The sequence below is a fragment of the Sminthopsis crassicaudata genome, chromosome 1 (assembly GCF_048593235.1).
Source record: "Sminthopsis crassicaudata isolate SCR6 chromosome 1, ASM4859323v1, whole genome shotgun sequence".
NCBI lineage: Eukaryota > Metazoa > Chordata > Mammalia > Dasyuromorphia > Dasyuridae > Sminthopsis > Sminthopsis crassicaudata.
Window position 1 is genome coordinate 580,307,270 of NC_133617.1, and position 21,409 is coordinate 580,328,678.

The 21,409-nt window shown below is 41.1% G+C and overlaps 1 protein-coding gene across 3 annotated transcripts in view; it reads left to right on the plus strand.

Moving 5' to 3' along the window:
- Positions 1-1,678: 1,678 nt before the first annotated feature.
- HEXB (hexosaminidase subunit beta) overlaps positions 1,679-21,409 on the plus strand; it is a 46,359-nt gene continuing 26,628 nt past the window's right edge. Inside the window, exon 1 of one of the 3 annotated variants that reach the window (XM_074282275.1) lies at positions 1,679-1,909. Coding sequence is in view for 1 of the 3 variants with exons in the window: in XM_074282274.1 (XP_074138375.1) it covers positions 18,814-19,031 (218 nt within the window). In the remaining 2 variants the exon portion in view is untranslated. Of the gene's footprint in view, positions 1,910-2,473; positions 2,595-18,687; positions 19,032-21,409 lie in introns of those variants that run through there. The other 2 variants (XM_074282276.1, XM_074282274.1) reach the window with 2 other exon arrangements.

Genomic DNA, 21,409 nt, shown 5'->3' on the forward strand with positions numbered 1-21,409 from the left:
AGAGAAATGCAAATTAAGACAACTCTGAGATACCACTACACACCTGTGAGATTGGCTAAGATGACAGGAACAAATAATGATGAATGTTGGAGGGGATGTGGAAAACTGGGACACTGATGCATTGTTGGTGGAGTTGTGAAAGAATCCAGCCATTCTGGAGAGCAATCTGGAATTATGCCCAAAAAGTTATCAAACTGTGCATACCCTTTGACCCATCATTGCTGCTATTGGGCTTATATCCCAAAGAAATACTAAAGGGAAAGGGACCTGTGTGTGCCAAAATGTTTGTGGCAGCCCTTTTTGTAGTGGCTAGAAACTGGAAAATGAATGGATGCCCATCAATTGGAGAATAGTTGGGTAAATTATGGTATATGAATGTTATGGAATATTATTGATCTGTAAGAAATGACCAGCAGGAGGAATACAGAGAGGCCTGGAGAGACTTACATCAACTGATGCTGAGTGAAACGAGCAGAACTAAGAGATCATTATACACTTCAACAATGATACTGTATGAGGATGTATTCTGATGGAAGTGGATATCTTCAACATAGAGAAGAGCTAATCCAATTCCAATTGATCAATGATGGACAGAATCATCTACATCCAGAAAAGGAACACTGGGAAATGAGTGTAAACTGTGAACATTGTTTTTTTTAGTTTTGTTTTGTTTCTCTTCCCAGATTATTTTTAGCTTCCGAATACAATCCTTCCTTTGCAACAACAACAACAACAAAATTCGGTTCTCCACATATATATTGTACCTAGGATATACTATGAGATATTTAATATGTATGGGAATGCCTGCCATCTAGGGGAGGGGGTGGAGGGAAGGAGGGGGAAAATTAGGAACAGAAGGGAGTACAAGGGATAATGTTGTTAAAAAAAAAAAAAAAAGTTATAATTATAAAAATTTAAAAAAAAAGAAAGAAAGAAATCGTTTTCCTAAGGCAAAGCATTTGGAAAATATCTTTCAAGCAAGTCTTGTGAATAAGGTGGCTGAGACAGAGATTGCGCAGAAAATGGATTCCGAAGCTGCTCAATGAGCAGCCCCTCAGAATGAGTCAGTAATGGTTCAACGCTCATTTAGAAAAAAAGGTGACGCGTTCCTAGAATCCATTTTTGGTCTATTCGGTATTTTTACCAGTCTTTGGAGGGGGCCATCACGACACACTTGACAAATAATACAAAGCTGGGGGAGTGGGGGAGCTGACCTGATGGATTACGATGGTTCACATTTCTCCATCTCAAGGGATGGGCTGAATCAAAATAAAGGAAATAGACATTTATACATACAAAATCCTATCTTTGGGCCCGTTCCCGAGCACAAGATGAGGGAAGTGTGGGCAGATCTATATATAAAACTCAGTAAGATGGGGTCGTTCATGGCGCGATTTTTCTTTCCTAGCTGGGAAAGAAGCACGTTTCCCATTGTCTTTGTGGTCCGACCACCTCCTCCCCCACCCTCCTTTGGGTATCTCTAAAGACCAAGGATCCCGTCTCCATGGCGACCGCAGCGCACTCGAAAAGACGGCGGCGGCCGAGGGTCACACTAGACATTCCCCTCCAAGGCGACTAAGCCCTCGGTGTAGTGAGTCCCTTTAAGGGGCCACGTGATGTGCCTGCCGCTCCCCCCCCCCTTTCCTGTCTTGGTCCTCCATATCCTCCTCAGACTTTCGGCAGAGAGGACGTGTCTATTGCTGTGGGGACCAGACCCGGCTGCTACCGGAGGCGCCCCGACGGGCAGCCGCGGCGGGCGGGGGGGGAGGGGGGATAGAATTTGGAGTGACTCCCCCCCCGCCCGGGTCTCTTGACCGCCTCGATTTCGAGGAAGGGGAGGCTGCAGAACCTGGAACCGCCTGGAGCTGATACTGAAGCTGCCACTGCTGCTACTACCACACTTTGCATCGTAAGGCGCCCGGGCCTCGCCCCACCCTCTCCTGCCGGGGCACCACTGCCCCCGTTCTGCTTCTCCCTCCCCCGCCTCGTCCTTCCCGGGCATTCCTCTCCCAATTATACCCGCGACCTCTCTATTCTGCCGTGCCCCCCCACCCCACCCCGGCCTCGTGGACGGGCCCAGCTCTGAGAAGGCCCCGCCCTCGGAACCTCGGGGCTGCGGCTGAAGCAGGCTTCTGGCCGAGGACGCTGCAAAGGAGGCAGTCGATGGGGGCAGGGAGGGGTTGACTCCTGTCCGGCACGCCCATCTCCTGCTAGGTCGGAGTCCGGGGGTCTGGGGAGCTGTCAAGTCAGTCACGCCACGCCTTCCGGCCTTTCTTCACTGCCCCCCCCCCCAGCACGCCCGCCGCCACACCCCTCCCCAGCCACACCCAAGCCTCAGCTTTGGCCCTTCAAGCAGCTGCGGTGGTGGCGATCACTTCCTGCTGTTCCTTAGGATTCCCGCGCCCATAGCCCAGTGTTGGCCACCAGCCAGATCCTTCCCAGCATCCCTGCCCCTCCCCGCCACCTTCCGCAGGGACCCAGGGTACAACTGCCGCCTTGACCTAGAAATTGAGAGCTGGTTCTCTCGTGTGGACCGGGCCCTAATGAGTGAGGGCCGGACCACGTCCGTGCTGCCACCCAGGAAAGAAGCCAAGGTGAGAGCCTGGGCAGGTGCAGAGCAAGTCCCGCAGGAGGGATGGTCCCGGGGCGCATGCTCGGGGGTGAGGGGCCCTCCAGAGGGGCCAGGAAGAGATGGGGCCAAAGCGCCTGGAAACAGCTAAGTGTTGCCTACCGCCCCTGCTCACGGCCATGTGGATGCCGCGGGAGTCCCGATCCATTCTGGGCAGGGCACTTCGTGTGGAGCCCCTCCACAAGCTGACCCGCTCCAGCCGGAATGACTCCCGGCCCGCTTGTGCTGATCACCCCCGCTGTGGCCCTGTCCCGACACCCAGGGCCTGCCTTTCTCAGAATCTGGCCGATGGAAATCCTCACCTTTCTGCCCGCTTCCTCATCCTTACACATCCCAGCTCCCAACGGCTGCTCCTGTCACCAGGATAAAAGCACGGAACAGGGAAGGACAGCCTCCTGCTGCCCCACCGCCCTCTCCTCGCCATCTCCACTCTCCTCCTCCTCCAGACGGAGACCTTCAGTCACCCCGCTTGAACCCTCCTCACCAACTGTGCAGCCTTCTCCCCTGGCACCTGGAGGGGACTGGTCTCATCTCTTTGCTCTTCTCTGCACCCTGCACAGGACCCTTCTCCTTAAGCTCAAGGATCTATTTAATGACTAAAAGGGAAGCACTCTCTCCGTGCCCCTGAGGAGTAATCCTGCCGAAGGACTGTAAATTGTTAGGTTACTATTTCCCCTCCTTCCCCTCCGAAGAACCACCAGGAGACTTTTCTATCCCTTTGTCCTTTCTTAGAATCTAGAGTTTCCCACGTGTGTTACCCTCCTTATCTCTTCCCCTCTCACTTAATTCAATTCAGCAAGTATCAAGTGCTTACTATATGTCCAGTGCTGGAGACTAAGCCTTTAAGGAGCCGGTTGTTGTTTTATTTTTTTCCCTCCTTGCCTAGGATAAGCATGTGTAACAGCTAGAGGGAACCTTGTGATCCATCTAGTCTAATCTCTTCATTTTACTGATAACAAAACTGAGACCCAAAATAAGTCAAGTGGCCTTTTTCAGGTCATAGGCAGTTAAGTTATGGGCAGAAATAGGATGGGGACCAAGGCCTTCTACCTCCCAAGTCCAGTCACTATTTTCACTGTGGTCTACTTCCCAGTCACTGCTTGTGACATACTTCCCACTGAAAAACTGGAAAGCAAAGGGGAATGGAAGGGAGCTAAACTCTGGTCTGAAAGAATAAGTAGGGACAGCCCTTTCCACGGAGGAGCTCGCTCTCCACAGTTCCCAATGATCCTCAGAAACAAGGCAGCATCTCCGCCCCTACTACTGTTAGGCTACCCATAATCACCAGGAGTATATTATTCATTCTATCCATATTTTGAAAGAGGAGGAGCCACCAAAACTCCTGACCCCTTCCATTTCCCTCCTTCCTGTACTGCTCCCGAATGCCCTCTATTTGGAGGTAATGGGGTCCCTTTCTTAGGAAGTTTAAACAAAGGTTCGGTTTTCATTTGTTGGATATAGTGTACGTGGGATTCAAGTTAGGGTTATAGGTTGAAGTAGATGCCATGAGTGGTTTTCTATCTTAAGATTCTGTGCTTCTATGTGTGATACATATCCGTAGTGTGAGCTTGACAGGGCATGGTCAGATATCCTCTGCTTGCTTTTAGTAGAACACTTATGTATAGATTTGAGAGTCCAGCTTTAGCCCATATGTGACTCACTGAGCAAGGACTGTTAACCATTTTTCATCAACTGTATTTTTCTTTTTTATGTACTGCTTTATGCATGTAACTTCAGACAGGGATTGTCTTTGTTATTTTGTTGTATCCCCAGCACTTAGCATAGTGCCTGACACATAGTGAGGACTTCATAAATACTTGCTGATTGATTTTAAAAATCCCCCAATTTCTACTGAGCCAGAAGAGCTCAGCAGACAATAGTAGAAAAGGGCTTTCTTCCCTCCCAGGTGTGAATCATCTAGATTTGATTCCATCTGGGTCCCCAGAGTTGGGTGGGAGAAGGGGCACTTGTCCTGACTCCCATCCGGCCCCCATGCGGCCATGAAGATGTGGCCGTCCTTTATTTTTTGTCTGTTGTTTCCAGATCTTAGATAAACAAGTATCTCATAGTGCATGCATCCAAGACTAGCATTGACCTTGTAAATCCAAAAGGTCTGAAGGTCCCTTGGGCCTGCAATGTAACAACTATGGTAACTTTCAAAGCAACAGTGACTTGTGACAGCAGAAGTTTCTATATCAGATAGTAGGGCCACTAACAAAAGACCTGGCCCATTTTATCAGCAAAGGAAGGGTTACCCAGTGCAGTGCCTGTATGATGAAATCTAAAATGCATTATTTGTGGTCTTGCTAAATTGTTATGATGATGCTTAAATATTAGCCTCCCAACTTATAGTAACTATAGTTATAAGTTGTTATTGGATTCTGTTCAACTTCTTAATTCTGTTATTATGTATGATTGTTTCATGTTTAGCATTTCTGTGTAAGAATAAATCACCTCTTAAAAAAAAAAAGATGTCAGTTTGTGACAGTTGACAAAAATAATAATGCTATCACTGATTGCATTGAGAAACAATGTACAGAATAAGGACATTTGTGGTTTTGTGTTCAATTCTGTGTCTCTTAGTAAGAACATAGAACATATATTGGTGAGCGTCCAGCAAAGGGCAACTAAAATTGTGAGAAGATTAAAGAACATGTTATGAGAATTACTTGAAAAGGAACTGAGGATGCTTAGCTTAGAGAAAAGAAACTTAAAGAAAATATGTCAGAAGTCTTCAAGTATATGAAGATCTGTCTATTAGGAGATAGATTCTACTTAGCTCCAGAAAGAGTGGTTGGAAGTTATCAAAAGCAACTTTACATTAAATATAAGGAAAAACTTCTAACAATGAGAGCTATGCAACAGAGAGCATGCTTTCAGGAGGCTGCATTTGCCAATCATTCATATCCACAATATGTTGCTTATCCTTTCTCTTCTCTCCACTCATGAAAATACCATCTTCACATTCAGGGCCCTAATCAGTTCTGCCAGAAGTATTACAAGAAACTCCCAATTTATCTCTAAGCTTCCATTCTCATTTTTCAATTCATCTATAAAACTGCCAAATTGATATTCCTTAAACATCAATAAGTGATCTTCTCACTCTTGCTAAATAAAGTCTAGTAGCTCTCTTGTCTCTAAGATAAAATACAAACTTCTATTCAACATTAAGGCCTTTCATCTTGCTCCAAACTTTTTTTAGAGGACTCATTGTAAATTGCTTTCCTTTATGCATTATCCATCCAGCCAAACTCATTTGTTGTTCTCTGTACATGAGATTCTATCACTCCATGCCTAGAAGGAACTTCTTTTTTATAAACTCCACCGTTTAGAATCCCAAACTTCCTTCAAAAAAACTCAGTTCAAATACTACTTCTTATAAAGAACCCATGTGAATTCCCTAAGTTGCTACTATCCCTTGCCAGAAATTATCTGCTATTTTTTTGTATTCAATTGATGACAGACATGTTTTTCTCCTCTTCCCCATTAAAATGTAAGTTCTTGGGGTCAGGAACTATTTCATTTTTGTCTTTGTATATTCAGCACCTATCTTGATACTTGGCACATAATAGGTGCTTAATATTTGATAACTTGAGTTAATGAACTCCTTTCCCTAGTCTTCAAACAAAAATTGGACAGCCATTTATTTGGGAAGATAATTAGAACATAATCTCAGAGACCTTTTCCCCATTTGAGAGTCTGATTCTTTAAATTTGTGAGCTGGTATTATTTTAGAGTGATACCGGGAGTCTGGAAAGAACAAAATTAGGAGTAGATTGAGTGTGAACTGAAAAATGAATGGTTTGCTGCTATGGTGATTGTGGAACTTATATTCTCCAGCTGTGTATGAAGCCCAGACCCTCATTCTCAGTTCCCACTGTTCTCCCACACATACACAACATATTCACTAGCACATAAGAGCAGTGATGAGAGAGTTGATTAAAAAATGTTTATTAAGCTCTGTGCCAATCTCTCTGCTAGAAACTGAACATACAAAGAAAGGAAATAGTCCTCTCAAGAAGCTTTCATTCTGTGAGGGAACACAATTTCCATGAGTATATAAAAAAAATCATATATAAGGTGTGAGTGAGTGTCCAGATAAGATATGCATGTTCATAGGGGTTGTTTGGTAAACATGGTTCTCAGATGACAAAGACAGGTATTTCTAGAATCTGATTGACTTCATTCCAAAGATGACTTGTATCTTTCTCTCAAAGGTAGTAGGCGAAGGGATATAATAAAGCATTTGCTGCTTCCTTGCCTATCCCTCAAAAGGGTACAGAGTTCGAATTATATCTCTCCTCTAAATATTGCTATTCTAGAGGCACAATTTTAGTACACCACTCGATCAAAATCATAGCTCATGAGCCATCATTCATGATTTTAATTCTACCCAATCAAAGGTATGCATTACTTCAAAGCAAAAAGAGTTTTAAATAAAAGCTATAGCAAATAACATAAGATCCACCTACACACACATGTAATACACACATGGATTTCTACATCTCTCGTATAAGAACATACATGGAGAGAACACATTCGACCAGAAAAATACATGGAAAAAATATGTATGTGTAGGTATGATGAAGTAATGCATGAATACTAGGAATGCATATTACCAATATGGACAGATATAATAATTATCAGGTACATATGTAATTAAGATAAATGCATACAGGCTCAAGGCAAATGTAGCATCTGATGCTGCAGAACTACTTATACTCTCTGGTGATGACATGCTGCTCTCTTTTGGGTGTTAAATGTATATCCTTTGTCCCATTGTATCTGCTTTATCTCCTGCTAGTCTTGTGATCACTAAGCTGCTCTTAACTTCCATGTCCTGGGGTACAGAATGGGACAGTTCTAGCATGGTGACTACTAAATAATAGCATAAAAATGAGATTGATTATAACAGAAAGGAAACTATTCATTGCTTGACCAACCACAATTTAGGAATACTGATGAGGAAACATCACTATCACATGTTTTGTGTCAGATAGGTGTTGAACTTGAGAAGTAATATGAGAAATATATTTTGGAAATGACTAATGTAGGAATTTATTTTGTTTGTGCATATTACAGATATTGTTTTCCTTTTTTTTTTTCCAATTTGAGTAATGGAAGGGAGAAAAAAATATTCTAAAAGTTCTTTTTTAAAAAAAATTACTCATTGCTTACTCATCAATCATTCTTAAGTCAGCTGATTATATGGGAAACTACCAACTTGTTAAAGAAATAGTCTAAATTAGTAAAAAGCAAGAGGAAAGTTATGGAATGTAATTAAAACAATCCCAACTATAATGTCAAAATGAGTATAAATGAAGAAAAACATAAATATTGATTATAATGATTTTGTATCCAAATGGAACTCCCAAAAAAGGAGTTTTTGCAGGCAGAGAGCTACAGTGTGGAAATGTTGCAGAATGGTGATAGTCGGGTGAAGAATGGCACTTCAGCCCTCAAACTTAAAGACCTAAACCCATAGGCTCCAAGGTCCCTAATACTGTTGGATGACACCCCAGAAGGCCCAGAAGATCCAGCATTCAAAATCTGGAAGATTCAAGGGCTTTAAACTCTACAAAGTGGAGAATGAATATAGCTGGACAAGAGACCATCCTCCCCAACCAAAAACATAGGAGGAGGTGGAGTCTTACCTTGGCAAAAAAACCCAAATTAAGAATAAGAGAGACAGATAAGGGAACAGAAGAAAATATGGATTTGTATTAAAAAAATTACTGTAAATCAAGAAACCCTAAAACAAGGGCTCTTAATCTTTTTTTATATTATGAATCCCTTTGGCTACCTAGTGAGATCTATGAACCTCTCTTCATGATGTTTTTAACAAATGCATAAAATATATGGGATTACATGTTCAAGTACAGGTAGATGATTAGGTAGATGTAAATATGTATAGGTTGTTTCCACAAAGAATTGAACAAAAGATAAAAAATGAAAGCTCTAGAAAAAAGAATTCAAAAGAGAATGACTCAGTAGCAAACTTTTTCTAGTAATGGAATGAAAACTAGAAGAAATCAAATAGAAATAAATCAATAGTGATTTTTTATTATTGTTGTTGTCAGAACAAAATTTAAAATTGGGGGGGAAATGAAGAAAATATCTTGACCTGAAAAAAAAAAAGATAATTTAAAAATCACTGGACTCCTTCAAAATAATAATCGCTATAATATAAGTAGAACCTATGTGCCAGACATTGTGCAAAATGCTTTACAAATATTTCAGTTTATCTCACAATTATCCTATGATATAGGGATTATCTCCATTATATAGTTGAGGAAACCGAGATAAATAGGGATTCAATGTCTTGTCACTTAGCTAGTGTCTGAAGAAGGTTGTGAATTCTGGTCTCCTTGGCCACTAAGTCACTTAAGTTAAGATTTCCCTCTCTATTCCTAACACTAGAGGAAATACTATCTCCTATATAAGCTTGTTTCTGGGAAGTGATCTTAGACCCAATGATTTCCACATAGCACTCCCCTATATCACTTGTCCTGACTTGAGTTCCAAAAGCAGGATAGCCACAGGATGTGCTGCTAAACCAGATTCCTCAGGTCATTCTGTCTCAGCATGTAAGGCTGTGCTGCAATTATCCGAATTCTGGTGGGTATTTATTTTCCTAACCTTCCAGAGTTCACAAGTTTGTAGCCATCTCCAATCTCCTTTATCTAAAAGTAGTAATTAGTAGATACAAACAGTGACAGAAACAATCAAGATCACATATTCACAGCACCATACTAGCTCTGGATTAGAGGGGGTTCTATATTCCAGCTAAAGACCTATAACCCGCCACTCTGCATTGTGGGGCTTGCTAGTGCCTTTTGAAGACTTCTGGATGCTGGCAGCCTACAATTCATCTCTTTAGCATTTATTTAGCAGACCATTTATAACTTATCTGCACATGCTCCAAATCCAGAGGTAGGACCATAATATCTTTCTAGAAGCAGGCTCCCCTGTCTCTTACATCTGGGAAGTATCAGCTATACCCCAACCTTCCCCCACTTACTCTGACTTAAGTCAGTGAAACATAGTTTTGAAAACTCCTCTTTTCATTTCCTCTTCCTAAACTGTAAGACCCAACTACACACCTCAATGAATGAAGTAAAGTAATATATTCAAATTTTTAAAAATCCACAACACTCCTCACATATACATAAATAGGACCTTTTGGATGAAATTTTTTCAGTTTGAAACTAAGTCACATGATCCCTATTTCCAGAGCCAGAAGATGAGGTTAGTGAAGTTACAGGAAGTGAAGTAATCCACAGGAAACAGACAGTATCCAATGAAAATAGAGACTATAGTCTGTATTGCATCTGTCTTTCAGAGAGACAGAGAGAGAGGAGACAGAGACAGAGAGAAAAAGAAAGAAAGAGACAGAGACAAGAGGGAGAGAGAGAGGAGACAGAGACAGAGAGAGGAGAGACAGAGAGGGGGGCAGGGAGAGAGAGAAAGAGGAGAGAGAGAGACACCAGAGCTACTTCACTATATTCTGTGATATAAACACAAGCAAGTCAGGTGGTCCTAAGGACCTTAAGGTCCCTGATTTCAAGAAGTTTATATTCTATTCCAAGAAGACAATAAAGAAAGAAAGGAAGGTAGGAAGACTGGCTTAGCTGAAGATGTTTTGGTGAAAGAGGAGATTCTTTGCCTCAATTGCTACCTAGCTTTAGGCCAACATCTCCCATTGCATCCAGAGTCATCTCCAATCCTCCTGATCTATATCTAGCCACTGAGGGCTAAATCAGAGCCCTCTGATTGGCTTTAGAGGGAAAAATCAGGTGGATGACCTTGCACAGCTTCCAGCTCACTTAAATCCAGTTCACTTGCATATCATAGCATCACTTTCATGACAACTTCAGAGACTTACAACTAAGTTTTTTAAATTTTATTAAAGCTTTTTATTTACAAAACATATGCATGGGTAATTTTTCAACATTGACCTTTGCAAAACTTTCTATTCCTAACTTTCCCCTCCTTCCCCTCATCCCCTCCCCTAGATGGCAAGTGGTCTAATACATGTTAAATGTTAAAATATATATTAAATCCAGTATCTATATATACATATTTATACAATTATCTTGATGCACAAGAAAAATCAGGTAAATAAGGAAAAAAACTTGAGAAAGAAAACAAAATGTAAGCAAACAACATCAAAAAGAGTGAAAATGCTATGTTGTGATCCACTCAGTTCTCACAGTCCTCTCTCTGGGTGTAGATGGCTCTCTTCATCACTGAACAATTGGAACTGGCCTGAATCATCTCATTGTTGAAGAGAGCCATGTCCATCAGAATTGATCATCATATAATTTTGTTGTTGCGATGTATAATGATCTCCTGGTTCTGCTCATTTCATGTAGCATCAGTTCATGCAGAGACTTATAACAGATAAGACAGAAGTTGGCCTATCAAAGCCCAAGGTGATTCCAAGGATATAGTACAATTTTTTAGTGGGGCAGGAATGGAGATAATGACTGGATGGAGTAAAAGGAAGAGGGCCAAGGCAACAAATGTGTTGAATTTTATCATCTTTTGCCTCTAGTTTATATCTTCTTGATTACACATAATGTGAGGAATTAGGAACACTAATTCTAGTGTGTGTGTGTGTGTGTGTGTGTGTGTGTGAACTTTGAGGTTGTTCTATATTATTGTCCTAATTATTTGGATTTTTTAGTTAATTAAAACATTATAACTGTTTTATATTTTCTTGTTTTCTTTTAGGGGTGATTTACTGATAAAATAGGTAGGAAAAGACAAAACCTTGCTCAGGGGCTCAAGAGACTTCCTTGTTGACTGAGAGTTTATTGGATAGCATAAAATGAAGATATGAGCACTGGAAGGAATCCAGTACCTGGGAGGCCTTCAAGGAGTTCCTAGTATGGATACTAGGTCATATACCTGAATAGATTTTTACTTCATAAAAGCTTGTTAATTGATGCAGCTATTTAAAAGTTAAATGTTTTGTCCACCTATGTAGATTTCTTATATTTGAAATTATAGTTACCTTACCCTATCATAGTACATTGTTTGTAATTTCTATTTTGTATTTTTCTTTTGAAATAAGCTTGTATGGGGTGTCAAGAAATTAGATAAAAGGGAAAGAAGCAAAGAGCCACTGGAAGTGGGCATCAAGATTTGCTGGCAGTGGCAAAAGAAATGAAGGAGTAGTTAGGATTCCAGATGTCATAGAGTGAGGAAAAAAATCTGGATATGAAATCAGTGGGCCTGTGTTTACTTGTGTCACATTGCACAAGTCACCCAGCTTTGGTGGACTTCTGTTTTATCTATAAAATGAGAGCATTGGGCTAGGATGGTTTAGTTCACTTTCAGATCTTAATCTATTCACTTATGAACTCTGAACCCCTGAAGCTAAAATAGGAAGAGAAGAAAGCACCAAAACTGGTCTGCTGGATCACAGCAGGTATTTAAGAGGTAACAGAAGATAAAAAGGTCTAGAGCAGAGATCAAGGCCACATTGATAGGAGCCCAGAAAAGTTGCTAGATAGGCCTAGAGCTAAGGGCTAAATCCTTCCAGTCTTCTCTTCTGCACTTTTCTTATTCTAACTTCTGTTAATACAACTAACTTATTGTTCTATTTAAATTCCTTGAGTGCAAGGATTAAAACATTGTTCTTTCTTCTATATCCCTTAGTATTGTTCTAATGCCCTAATGAAAGCTTAATAAATACTAGTAACCTAGTTCTGACCTAGATGAATTCACAAAATAAGAAAAATCCATTAGATTGGAGACTATGGTCTCTAATGCATCTATCTTTGTTTTCCTCAATATTTAGCATTGCCTTGCAGAGAGATAGAGTATTTATTAATTGCTCTGTGCTAGAGACTCTGCTATGCATTTTGGAATAAAATACGGGAAAATAAGATGGTGCCCACTCTCAGGGACTACACATTCTAAAAGAGAAAGCCTAAATATCAAACAGATTTGAAATAGGATGGGGTGAAGGAAGGAGGTATTGTGCCACAGTTCTCTTTTATTGTCCTGACTTAATTTCCCTAATTGTCCTGACTCAGTTTCCCTGAATTGTTTTGCCTCAGTTTCTAATTGTTCTGGGCAATACTGCAACACCACCCTTCCTTCCTAATCATGATGATCCAGATAAGGAGAAAGACCTTCTGTCTTAGACATTATCAGAATGTTGGGTGCCTCTGCCTTCTATAACCCCAATTTATCAGATGTCCCCCATGCCTCCCCTCACCCTGCCAGAACTAGATTGTTAGTCCCATTCCCACTCTCAGCACTGTGACTCTGGACCTGCCTCAGTCTACCCCTGTATCTGAGCCATATATGTATATATATATATATATATATATATATATATATATATATATATATATATATATATATATATATATATATATATATATATATATATATATATATATGTCATTGAGAACTCACATTGTTTGCTGGATTCTTGAAGGCAAAAAGTCTTATTTAGCCCTGGGACCAAACCATGGATCCATTTGATCCCAGTAAATCTGGGAAGGGTATGGCGGGGAGGGTTGAGAGTCAGGACTACCCTCTCCCCAAAAAAGGGATACAGTTTACATCAAGGCCTTTCTAACCCTTCCCTCACAGATTAAAAGGGACACAATTTACATCAGAAGGAATAACTTTACTGCCAGTCTCTGTACCTTTGCTGGTTGTCCCCCATGCCTACAATGCCCTTCCTTCTCACCTCTTCCTCTTAAAATCCTTTCAGTACTTTAGATGCTACCTTCCAAGAGGATTTTTTTCTCTCAACTAATACTTCTCCAGATTACATTGTGTTTATCGTATTGAGGGAGAGAGGGGTGTGAAACTGTGTTCCCTTTAATCTGTAAAATTAATCACTCTGAAATTGTGTCCCCTTTTGATCTGCAAAAGAAGAGAGATTGGAGTCTCCCAGATTCCAGAGAGACCCTATGAGAGAGCTTATCCTCCTGGCTGGGCTTTTCTAAGGCAAATCACCCCATTGATCTTTTGGGGATGCAGACCCTTTTCAAGAAATTCCAAATTCCAGAAGCCTTCAAAGTGAATTCCATTCAATTGGAGATCTAGGCCCGGTGACTTTGGCTTTCTTTTCAACCTGAAACCTAAGCCTCAAGATTTCCTATTAAAAGGCAATTTTAAACTCACTTCTTTGCAGAATGTACAAAGTAATATGCTTTGCCTCATTAGCATAGCTGCCAGAACCCTGCCCATTGAGAATGTCTCTCCAAGGAAAAATCTTTTGTTATTTCTCTGCTACTGAGGAAGTCAGTCTCCTAGTAAAGCTGACCTTTGCAGTGCCAATAAAACTTCCTTTTTTATATTAATATTTCCAGTTCGTGAATTCTTTCACGAAGGATGTGCTGGCCAAAAGGGGATTTCTACAACTCTCTTGACTGCCACTAGAACCCCATCAGTATCTTTAAGTATATGTACATGTTTGCCTCATAAGTTTTTGTCTTTGTATCTCCAGCTTCCAGTAGAATATGAGGTGCCAAACGGGATTTTAAATAAATACTTGGTTGACTGATTGAATTATTCTCAAATGTTTTGGTCTCCAAATTCCTTTAGACCAAACCTTCTTAAACTGTAGGTCTAAACCTCACATGGGATCTTGTAAATGAATTATGATTTTATTATATCAGTGAATGTTTGATTTGTATATCTATTTTATATACTATATATCCCAGGTCACAACTTTTTGTCTAGGGCAAATAAGGGTTGTGAGTGTTTTTCTAAGCCCTGCTTTAAACATTTAAAAATTACTGAAGATGTACCCAAGAGCTTTTGCTTCTGTAGTTAAGTAGATAGATATTAATTTTATGATATTAGAAATTAAAACAGCTTAATATTATCATGAAAATAGTTTTGACCTTGGGTACCTCATGAAAGATCTTGGGGACCTCTGGGACCCTGGACCATACTTTGAGAACCATAAATAAATATTTGTGGAAATGAATTGACACTCTGGTTAATTTTGTTCCAGAGAACAAATTCTTATTTAATTTAACTGGATCTTTTGAACATTGCCATAATTGATGGTATAGGTGTCTGCATTATATTCATATACAGTATAGAACATGGAAACAATATAAAGTAACATCAGAAACAAATGAGCTGAATGCATGCCCCTGATGCCCACCACCAATATACTAACAAGCTAATAAGAAGTTTCCTTTGTCTGTTGAAAATAGACTTTGATCCCGTAAAACCATTCTATCTCAAAGTCTTCTTCCTACACTATAGAAGCTTGGGAAGGGAAGGTAGAAAAGGGAGGAGAAGACTTTCAGTTTAGAAAATTGCATAAACTGTTAGAGTTGATATCAATCAGTTTTGTCAAACTGGTTTCTTTTTCTTCCTTTAAAAAAAATCTTATTTATAAAAACCTTATTTATTATTACAAGGCTTGGCATACTGAATAGGAGAACAAGTTTGAGTTAGATTTCTGAAATTCTGCCATCTTTCTTGGTTCCATGCTGATTTTCCCATTTATCTTCAAACTATGGGCTTTTTAGTATTGTCTCATTACCAACTGCCTCCTAGCTAGATTAGATAAATAAAGTTTTAACTATTTACACAAGTACAAAAAGTAGGCAGGGTGTTTCACAGGAGATATTCATTTGCCAAATAACTTTGTGTAAGATCCTGAGAGAAATGCAACAATAAATAAAATAACTCAAAGAGAGTACAATATAGTAGTGATGCCAACAAAAATACAGGTAAATATTACAAAATAAACACAGGCAAATATTGCAAAATTAGAAATGGGCTTAGTGATGACATACCTGAAACCTCAAATACTGAGTATGTCCTCAGAGCAAATGTATATTCTTCTGATTATGCTTATCCCCTGCCATCTGGTGCCATGTATGAGTCCAGCAAAATATATAGAGTCCTCAAATCCAGGTATTTACTGACCCAACATTCTAGCCCAAATGCCCTGTCACCCCTCTGCCTTGCTCTGCTGGGTTCCACCCTCCCGCCTCAACCCACTCTACAATATTACAGATCCTAAAGGTTGACAGGTCTTAATTATCCTAAATTCTTCCCTAAGCCTATGAATTCATTTATTGTCTATGGAGGTGAAAACCTCTTCTAAATGTTCACACACTTAAAATAACCTGACTTTCTCTAGAAGATATAGCTTCCAGAATACCCTCTGGCAGGTTCCCTCTACACACACACACACACACACACACACACACACACTTGTGTGCCCTCCTTGAGGGCAATAATTGTCTTTTTTTTAACTTATATCTGCAGTATGTAACACAATGGTTTTGGAGTGGGAGGGAAATTGTTCCCTTTACTGAAGCTGTATTCCCTTTAAGATTATCACTCTGAAACTGTATTTCCTTTTGATCTGTGATCCCTTTTGGAGTCTCAGCCTCTCCTAGGGAAGGCATATCCCCCAGTTAAGTTATCTTTCAGGGATTCCAGAGCCTTTGATTCAATTAGAAATCCTGGTCAAAAAGCATCTCTTAGAAATGTTGTTAATTCCAATAGGAGATCCGAGCTGGAAACTGATAAGCATCTAGGCTGGGAATCTTGACTTCTTGAAGCCTCAGGACTCCTTTTAAAGGGCAGTTTCTGGACTCATTCCTTAGAGGCCCAATCAGAATGCTAAGAAGGCATTCTCTTCTCAGTGCCAGACTCCATTTCCCTAATAGGATTTTGCCACTATAGAAGTCAGTCTTTTAGCAAATTGGTTTCTATCTAACAATAAACTTTCATTTTGCCATTAATAATGTGGGATAAGTGAATTCTTTCATTTTGAACCTGTGGGCTGACCAGAGGGGATTTTAACAACTCTCTTATTGCCACTAAGCTCATCACCACTGGGAATTGAGGGGATATAAACCTCATCATTTTTACTTTCCTTCTTTCCAATCTTTGACTCCCTTGCTCACTTGGCTTCTCTTATTCAGACTTTGGCAAAATTCAGTCTTGAATCATACCCATCAACTACCTTCTGTGCTTACACTCTCTATAACAAATGCTACAGACTCATGATGTGGAATTTCAACTGGGGTCCTCAGTGTACAATAATAATTTTATTATTCATTGATGATTAATGCTATCACATGGTTCATGGTGACTATTCCAAACCTTCCCTTTCCTATTTATACTTCCAATATCATCTCTACCTCTGGCTCCCATTCTCAATAGGTACTTTACCTTTTTTTACTAAAAAAAAATCATCTGTCAGTAATTCCTAGAAAAGAGCATCATTTAAATATTTCAAAACAGAGAAAAAAAGAAAATTCAGAAAGACAGGCAAATCAATGCGTATACTTCTGTACTAAATTTAATATGTACTTTAAAAAACAAGCTGTATAATAAGTCAATTGTTTCAAATACACTATTTTTTGTCCTTTGTATTTAGAAATGTTCATGTTTGTTAAGCTTATTTTTGTTAAATGTTAGAGAAAAAAGAATGTTTCCTTTGTATTGTAGACCATTACTTCCCACTAGATTGTCTCTCTTTTTTTTTTTTTTTTTTTTTTTTTTTTTGATTCCTTCTTCTTTCCTGGTTCATTATCTACTTCCCCCTTCCTTACTATATATTCAAGATTCTATCCTGGGTCATTTTTTCTGTGTGTGTGTGTGTGTGTGTTTGTGTGTGTGTGTGTGTGTGTGTGTGTATTAAGTCTTTCTAAGATTTTATCTGTTTTCCTGGGTTTGATTATAACTATCCAGATGACTCTTAAATCTGTATAAAGCCTTAATCTTTTGAAAGCAAGTTTCAGATCATCACTTCTGGCTACAAATCTTCTAAATATCCTGCACAACTCTCAAACTCAACATATATTTGAAGCAAAAGTCAATGTTTTCAGATCTCTAAACCTACAACTCCAAATTTTTCTATCTCTGTTGAGGGTACAATCTGTCAGTAAGCTTTTGAAGAATTTACTATGAACTAGACACTTTTTCTAGTCATCTAAGTTTATAACTTTAGAATCATTCTCCATTCTTCCTCATGGCCCTTCCCCTCCATATCCAAAGAGCTGCCATTTAGCTGATTTTTCTTTCTCTCAAATCCATTCTCTCTCCACTTACACTTGTGCCACCTTAAAATAGGACCTTATCCCCCCTTTTACATATGTCATTGTAATAGCCTCCTAATTGAGTCACTTACTTTTATGCTCTCCTCTTCCAGTCTATTTCAACAATTGTCAAAATAAGGTGGCTCTAACAGTTTAGATCTTGGAAGGCCTCAAGGAGGAAGTGGCATTTTGAGCCCAGTCTTCAAATAGGCTTTCAAGAATCAGAGAGTGGACATCAGGGTGTAATCTTATGAACAATACACAAAAAGAGGCCACAGGCTGGGCCTAGGACACCAAATGTGCTTGGAAGATCATTTCCTTTTCAGCAGAGGAAGAAAAGACAAGAATACTTAATAGTAGAATGTAAGCAGAGATCTGCAGGTAAATGCTTTTAAAAAGACTCTCGGAGTCTTTTATTTAAAGTGTATTTAAAATACACTTTTAAATTTGTTGTTTATTTCTTTTCTGAACAATATGTCAAGCCCAGATGTTGTAGTACTTACAAACTGCCTCAGTGAAAAAGATTACATTGAAAATTTAAAAATCAGTTTGCCACAATGGGCTAACTACAAATCTTTGTGTCTGGAGGGGGAAAAAAAGTTCACTTTATCTTTGATTCTATCGTGTATGGAGCATCAGGTGAAGGTCATAATCACTGCAGATCAGCGACTTCTGACGCAATGTGTACGTTTTGAGAATTGAACCGTACGTCCAAAGTCTCAGAACACAAATCGGATAAAGACGGGTTTTGCTATAATTTCCTGCCTCGGCCGAGCACCCCTTCATAAATTGCTTGGGTAATTGCTTAACTGAACTGAATCCCGTCCTCCTTCACGCCCGGCATTGAAGACCCTAGTCCCTCGGGGCAGAGACACAGGGGGACACAAGCAGTCCCAGGTCACTCCCATTTTTCTCTACACTAACTCTTTTACGAAACGCCCCTTTCCTCCCGGGAGCCGGCTTCCCTTTTTAGCTATCCGAGCACCAGATGGGTCACGTGAGGAAGGCGGGGCCGGCCTGACCGGGGAGGATGGCGGGGGTTGGCCTTTGGGGCGGCTCCCGAATCTCGGCTTTCCCCCCGGACCGGGGAATAAGAAGCCCGGGGTCGGGAAGGTGCAGCAGGGCTCGGCGATGGCGCTCCAGGTGCTGCTGCTGCTGCTGCCTGCGCTGCTCGGGGCTGGGACCCCGCTCGCCTCTGCCGCCCGCCAGCCGGCGCTCTGGCCGCAGCCCGTGTCCGTGCAGCTGTCACCGAACCTCCTGCACCTCGCGCCCGGCAGCTTCGAGATCATTCACGGCCCCCGATCCTCCGCGGGCCCTCGTTGCTTCCTCTTGCAGGACGCTTTCCGCCGGTGAGAACCCTGCAGCGCCCCGGGCGGGGGAGGGAGGGGACGGCCCGTCGCTGAGGGAGCCGGGGAGAACCCGGCAACCGCGCCCACGTTTCTTCTGCCAGGAACTCTGCCCGCCGTCCTCCGCGCGCGGACGTTCGCAGCATCTTCCCCCGCCCTGCCGCGCTTCTCTAGAAGGAGAGAGCACCCGGAGCAGGTGGTGTTGAGGCTGGGCCGCCGGGCTCGAGCCTCCCTTACCCCGCCCGCTCTGATCCCTCTCGGAGAAGTAAGCGCCAGGACTCGGCGCTCTGCGAGGCCCCTCCACTTCTGGTGCGGGGAGGGCAAAGGGCCGGCTTTGAACTTAGGAAGTGAGCGGAGGCTGATAATGCGGCCCGGCCCGAGAAGCGGCAGCAGGGGCAGGAACCCTGGGAGCCGTCCTTCTGCCGGGACTGGCCTTCCCCAGGGGCTCCCTCTGAACGAACTGCCCCCTGGTCCTGCTGGTCCTCCCCACCGGCGAAGTTAGCAGTGAAAGCGCCTTCGGGAGGTTTAAAAGTACACTGAAGATGCCGAGGGAGAAAGGCCTCCAGCCAGGAGACAGATTGTGATAAAGGCTTCAGCTCTCCTCCCCCCATGTCGGGAATAGTGGGAAAGATCCCAGCTCCTTTTGGACTCGGAGCGCCGGGTTCTGCCCCTTTCTAGCCCAAGTCCCCCTCTCCTCTTAGCACAGCTGCGTGCAGAAGGAGTGGCCACACTGGAAATCTAGAGGTCCACTCGGGGCTCCCACTCTTGTGTCTGTATAGTGGGGGAGATCAGTGGGTTTTTTTTTTCCTTTCCCGAAACAATCAGGTGATTTAACTTCCTATTTAGTGATAATCTCACTAAATATAGTGAGTTTTGAAAGTTTTGCTGAGGGGAGGGAAGTTTCAGATTCCTAAAAGGTGTGGAGCTATTTTGTAAAAAAAAAAAAAAAAAAAAAAAAAAAAAAAAAAAAAAAAGTGAAATTGACTGCTTCATCTGCCTTTGAAATTGGAGAATTATTTTAAAATGCGGTTGCAGTGCTTGCTGCCATATCCTCAATGGCGTAAAGGGCTTTCCTTTCCGAAACATCTGGGATCACTTAGAGCAGTTATGGTACACTTAAGAGTAAATAAATATAAAACGAGTAAATAAACTTGAGAGATTATTGATTTGTCTGTAACTATGTTAGGTAGAAAGTGTCGGAGCAGGGATTTCCACCTATGACTGTGTGTGATTTCATCGTACTGTCTGTCTTGTTATTGTTATACTTAAGAAGGACATTAAATTGGTGAAATACACAATGGTATAGTGAGGGACTACAAGATTGATGTGGAGGAGACTCCCACTCTTTGAAGAGTTTGCACATGGAAATAAGATTAACTTTGCACCACTAACTAGAGTGAACTAAAAGGAACAGGCTTTAGCTCGGAAAACTCTCCTTTAATTGTCCTTATTCCTAGAAAGGGGCTGCTGGGGCAGGTTGGGAGATTCCCATCTTGAGGCCTGGGGGGAGTTCAGTGAGAGATGTGTGCTTCAGAGATTAGGTAGACTAGATGGTCTCCAGTACCTGTCTCGCATTCTGTGATAAGTTAGATAAGCCATAGATGGGAAAGCTGAGTTAAGTTTTGAGAGGAGTGCTTTAAAAAATAAAAATCTAAAACAGAAAAAAAAAAAACAGGCTAGTATTGCAGGCTATATTTAGAGACTAACCTAGAGAATTTACTTTACAATCTCACTTATGAAATATATCTAATTAATCTCTAATTAACCTATATATTTGGAAGCAATCTATACTCACATTATTTTGTTGATGTCAATAGATCATAAAGCATATGAAGAGAGTCAAAAGAAATATTTGTCTAAGACATAAACAATAATTCACCTAGAGTATGGCACATTATTTTTACAGATTATTGTTTGTTAGTCATTTCCAGTTCTTTGTAACTCCATTTGGGGTTTTCTTGACAAAGATATTGGAGTGGTTTTTCATTTCTATAGTTAGCTCATTTTACAGATGAGGAAATTAAGGCAGACCTGGCGGTGACTCCCTCAGGGCTGCCCAGCTAAGAAGTGACTGGGGTCTGCTTTCTACTGGGGAAGATGAGTTCTTGACTGGAGGCCTGCTGTTGTATTTACTGTGCCACCTAGCTGCCTGATTTTATAGCCTAGAGACTTATGTTTTCAGTCCTTTTTCCATTATTTCTTTCCTGTTTAACATTTAATAATGTTTTTCTGAAATTGTGTTCTCTGGTACTTGGCTGCTAATAACAGAAGGTAGTCCACTAGAAGACGGGCAAATTTGATGGAGGCTAGTGTGAATCCTGTGGTACTGATGACTCTGTGTGTTCATAAATTTGGAATATGCCTACAGAGCTGTTTCATCT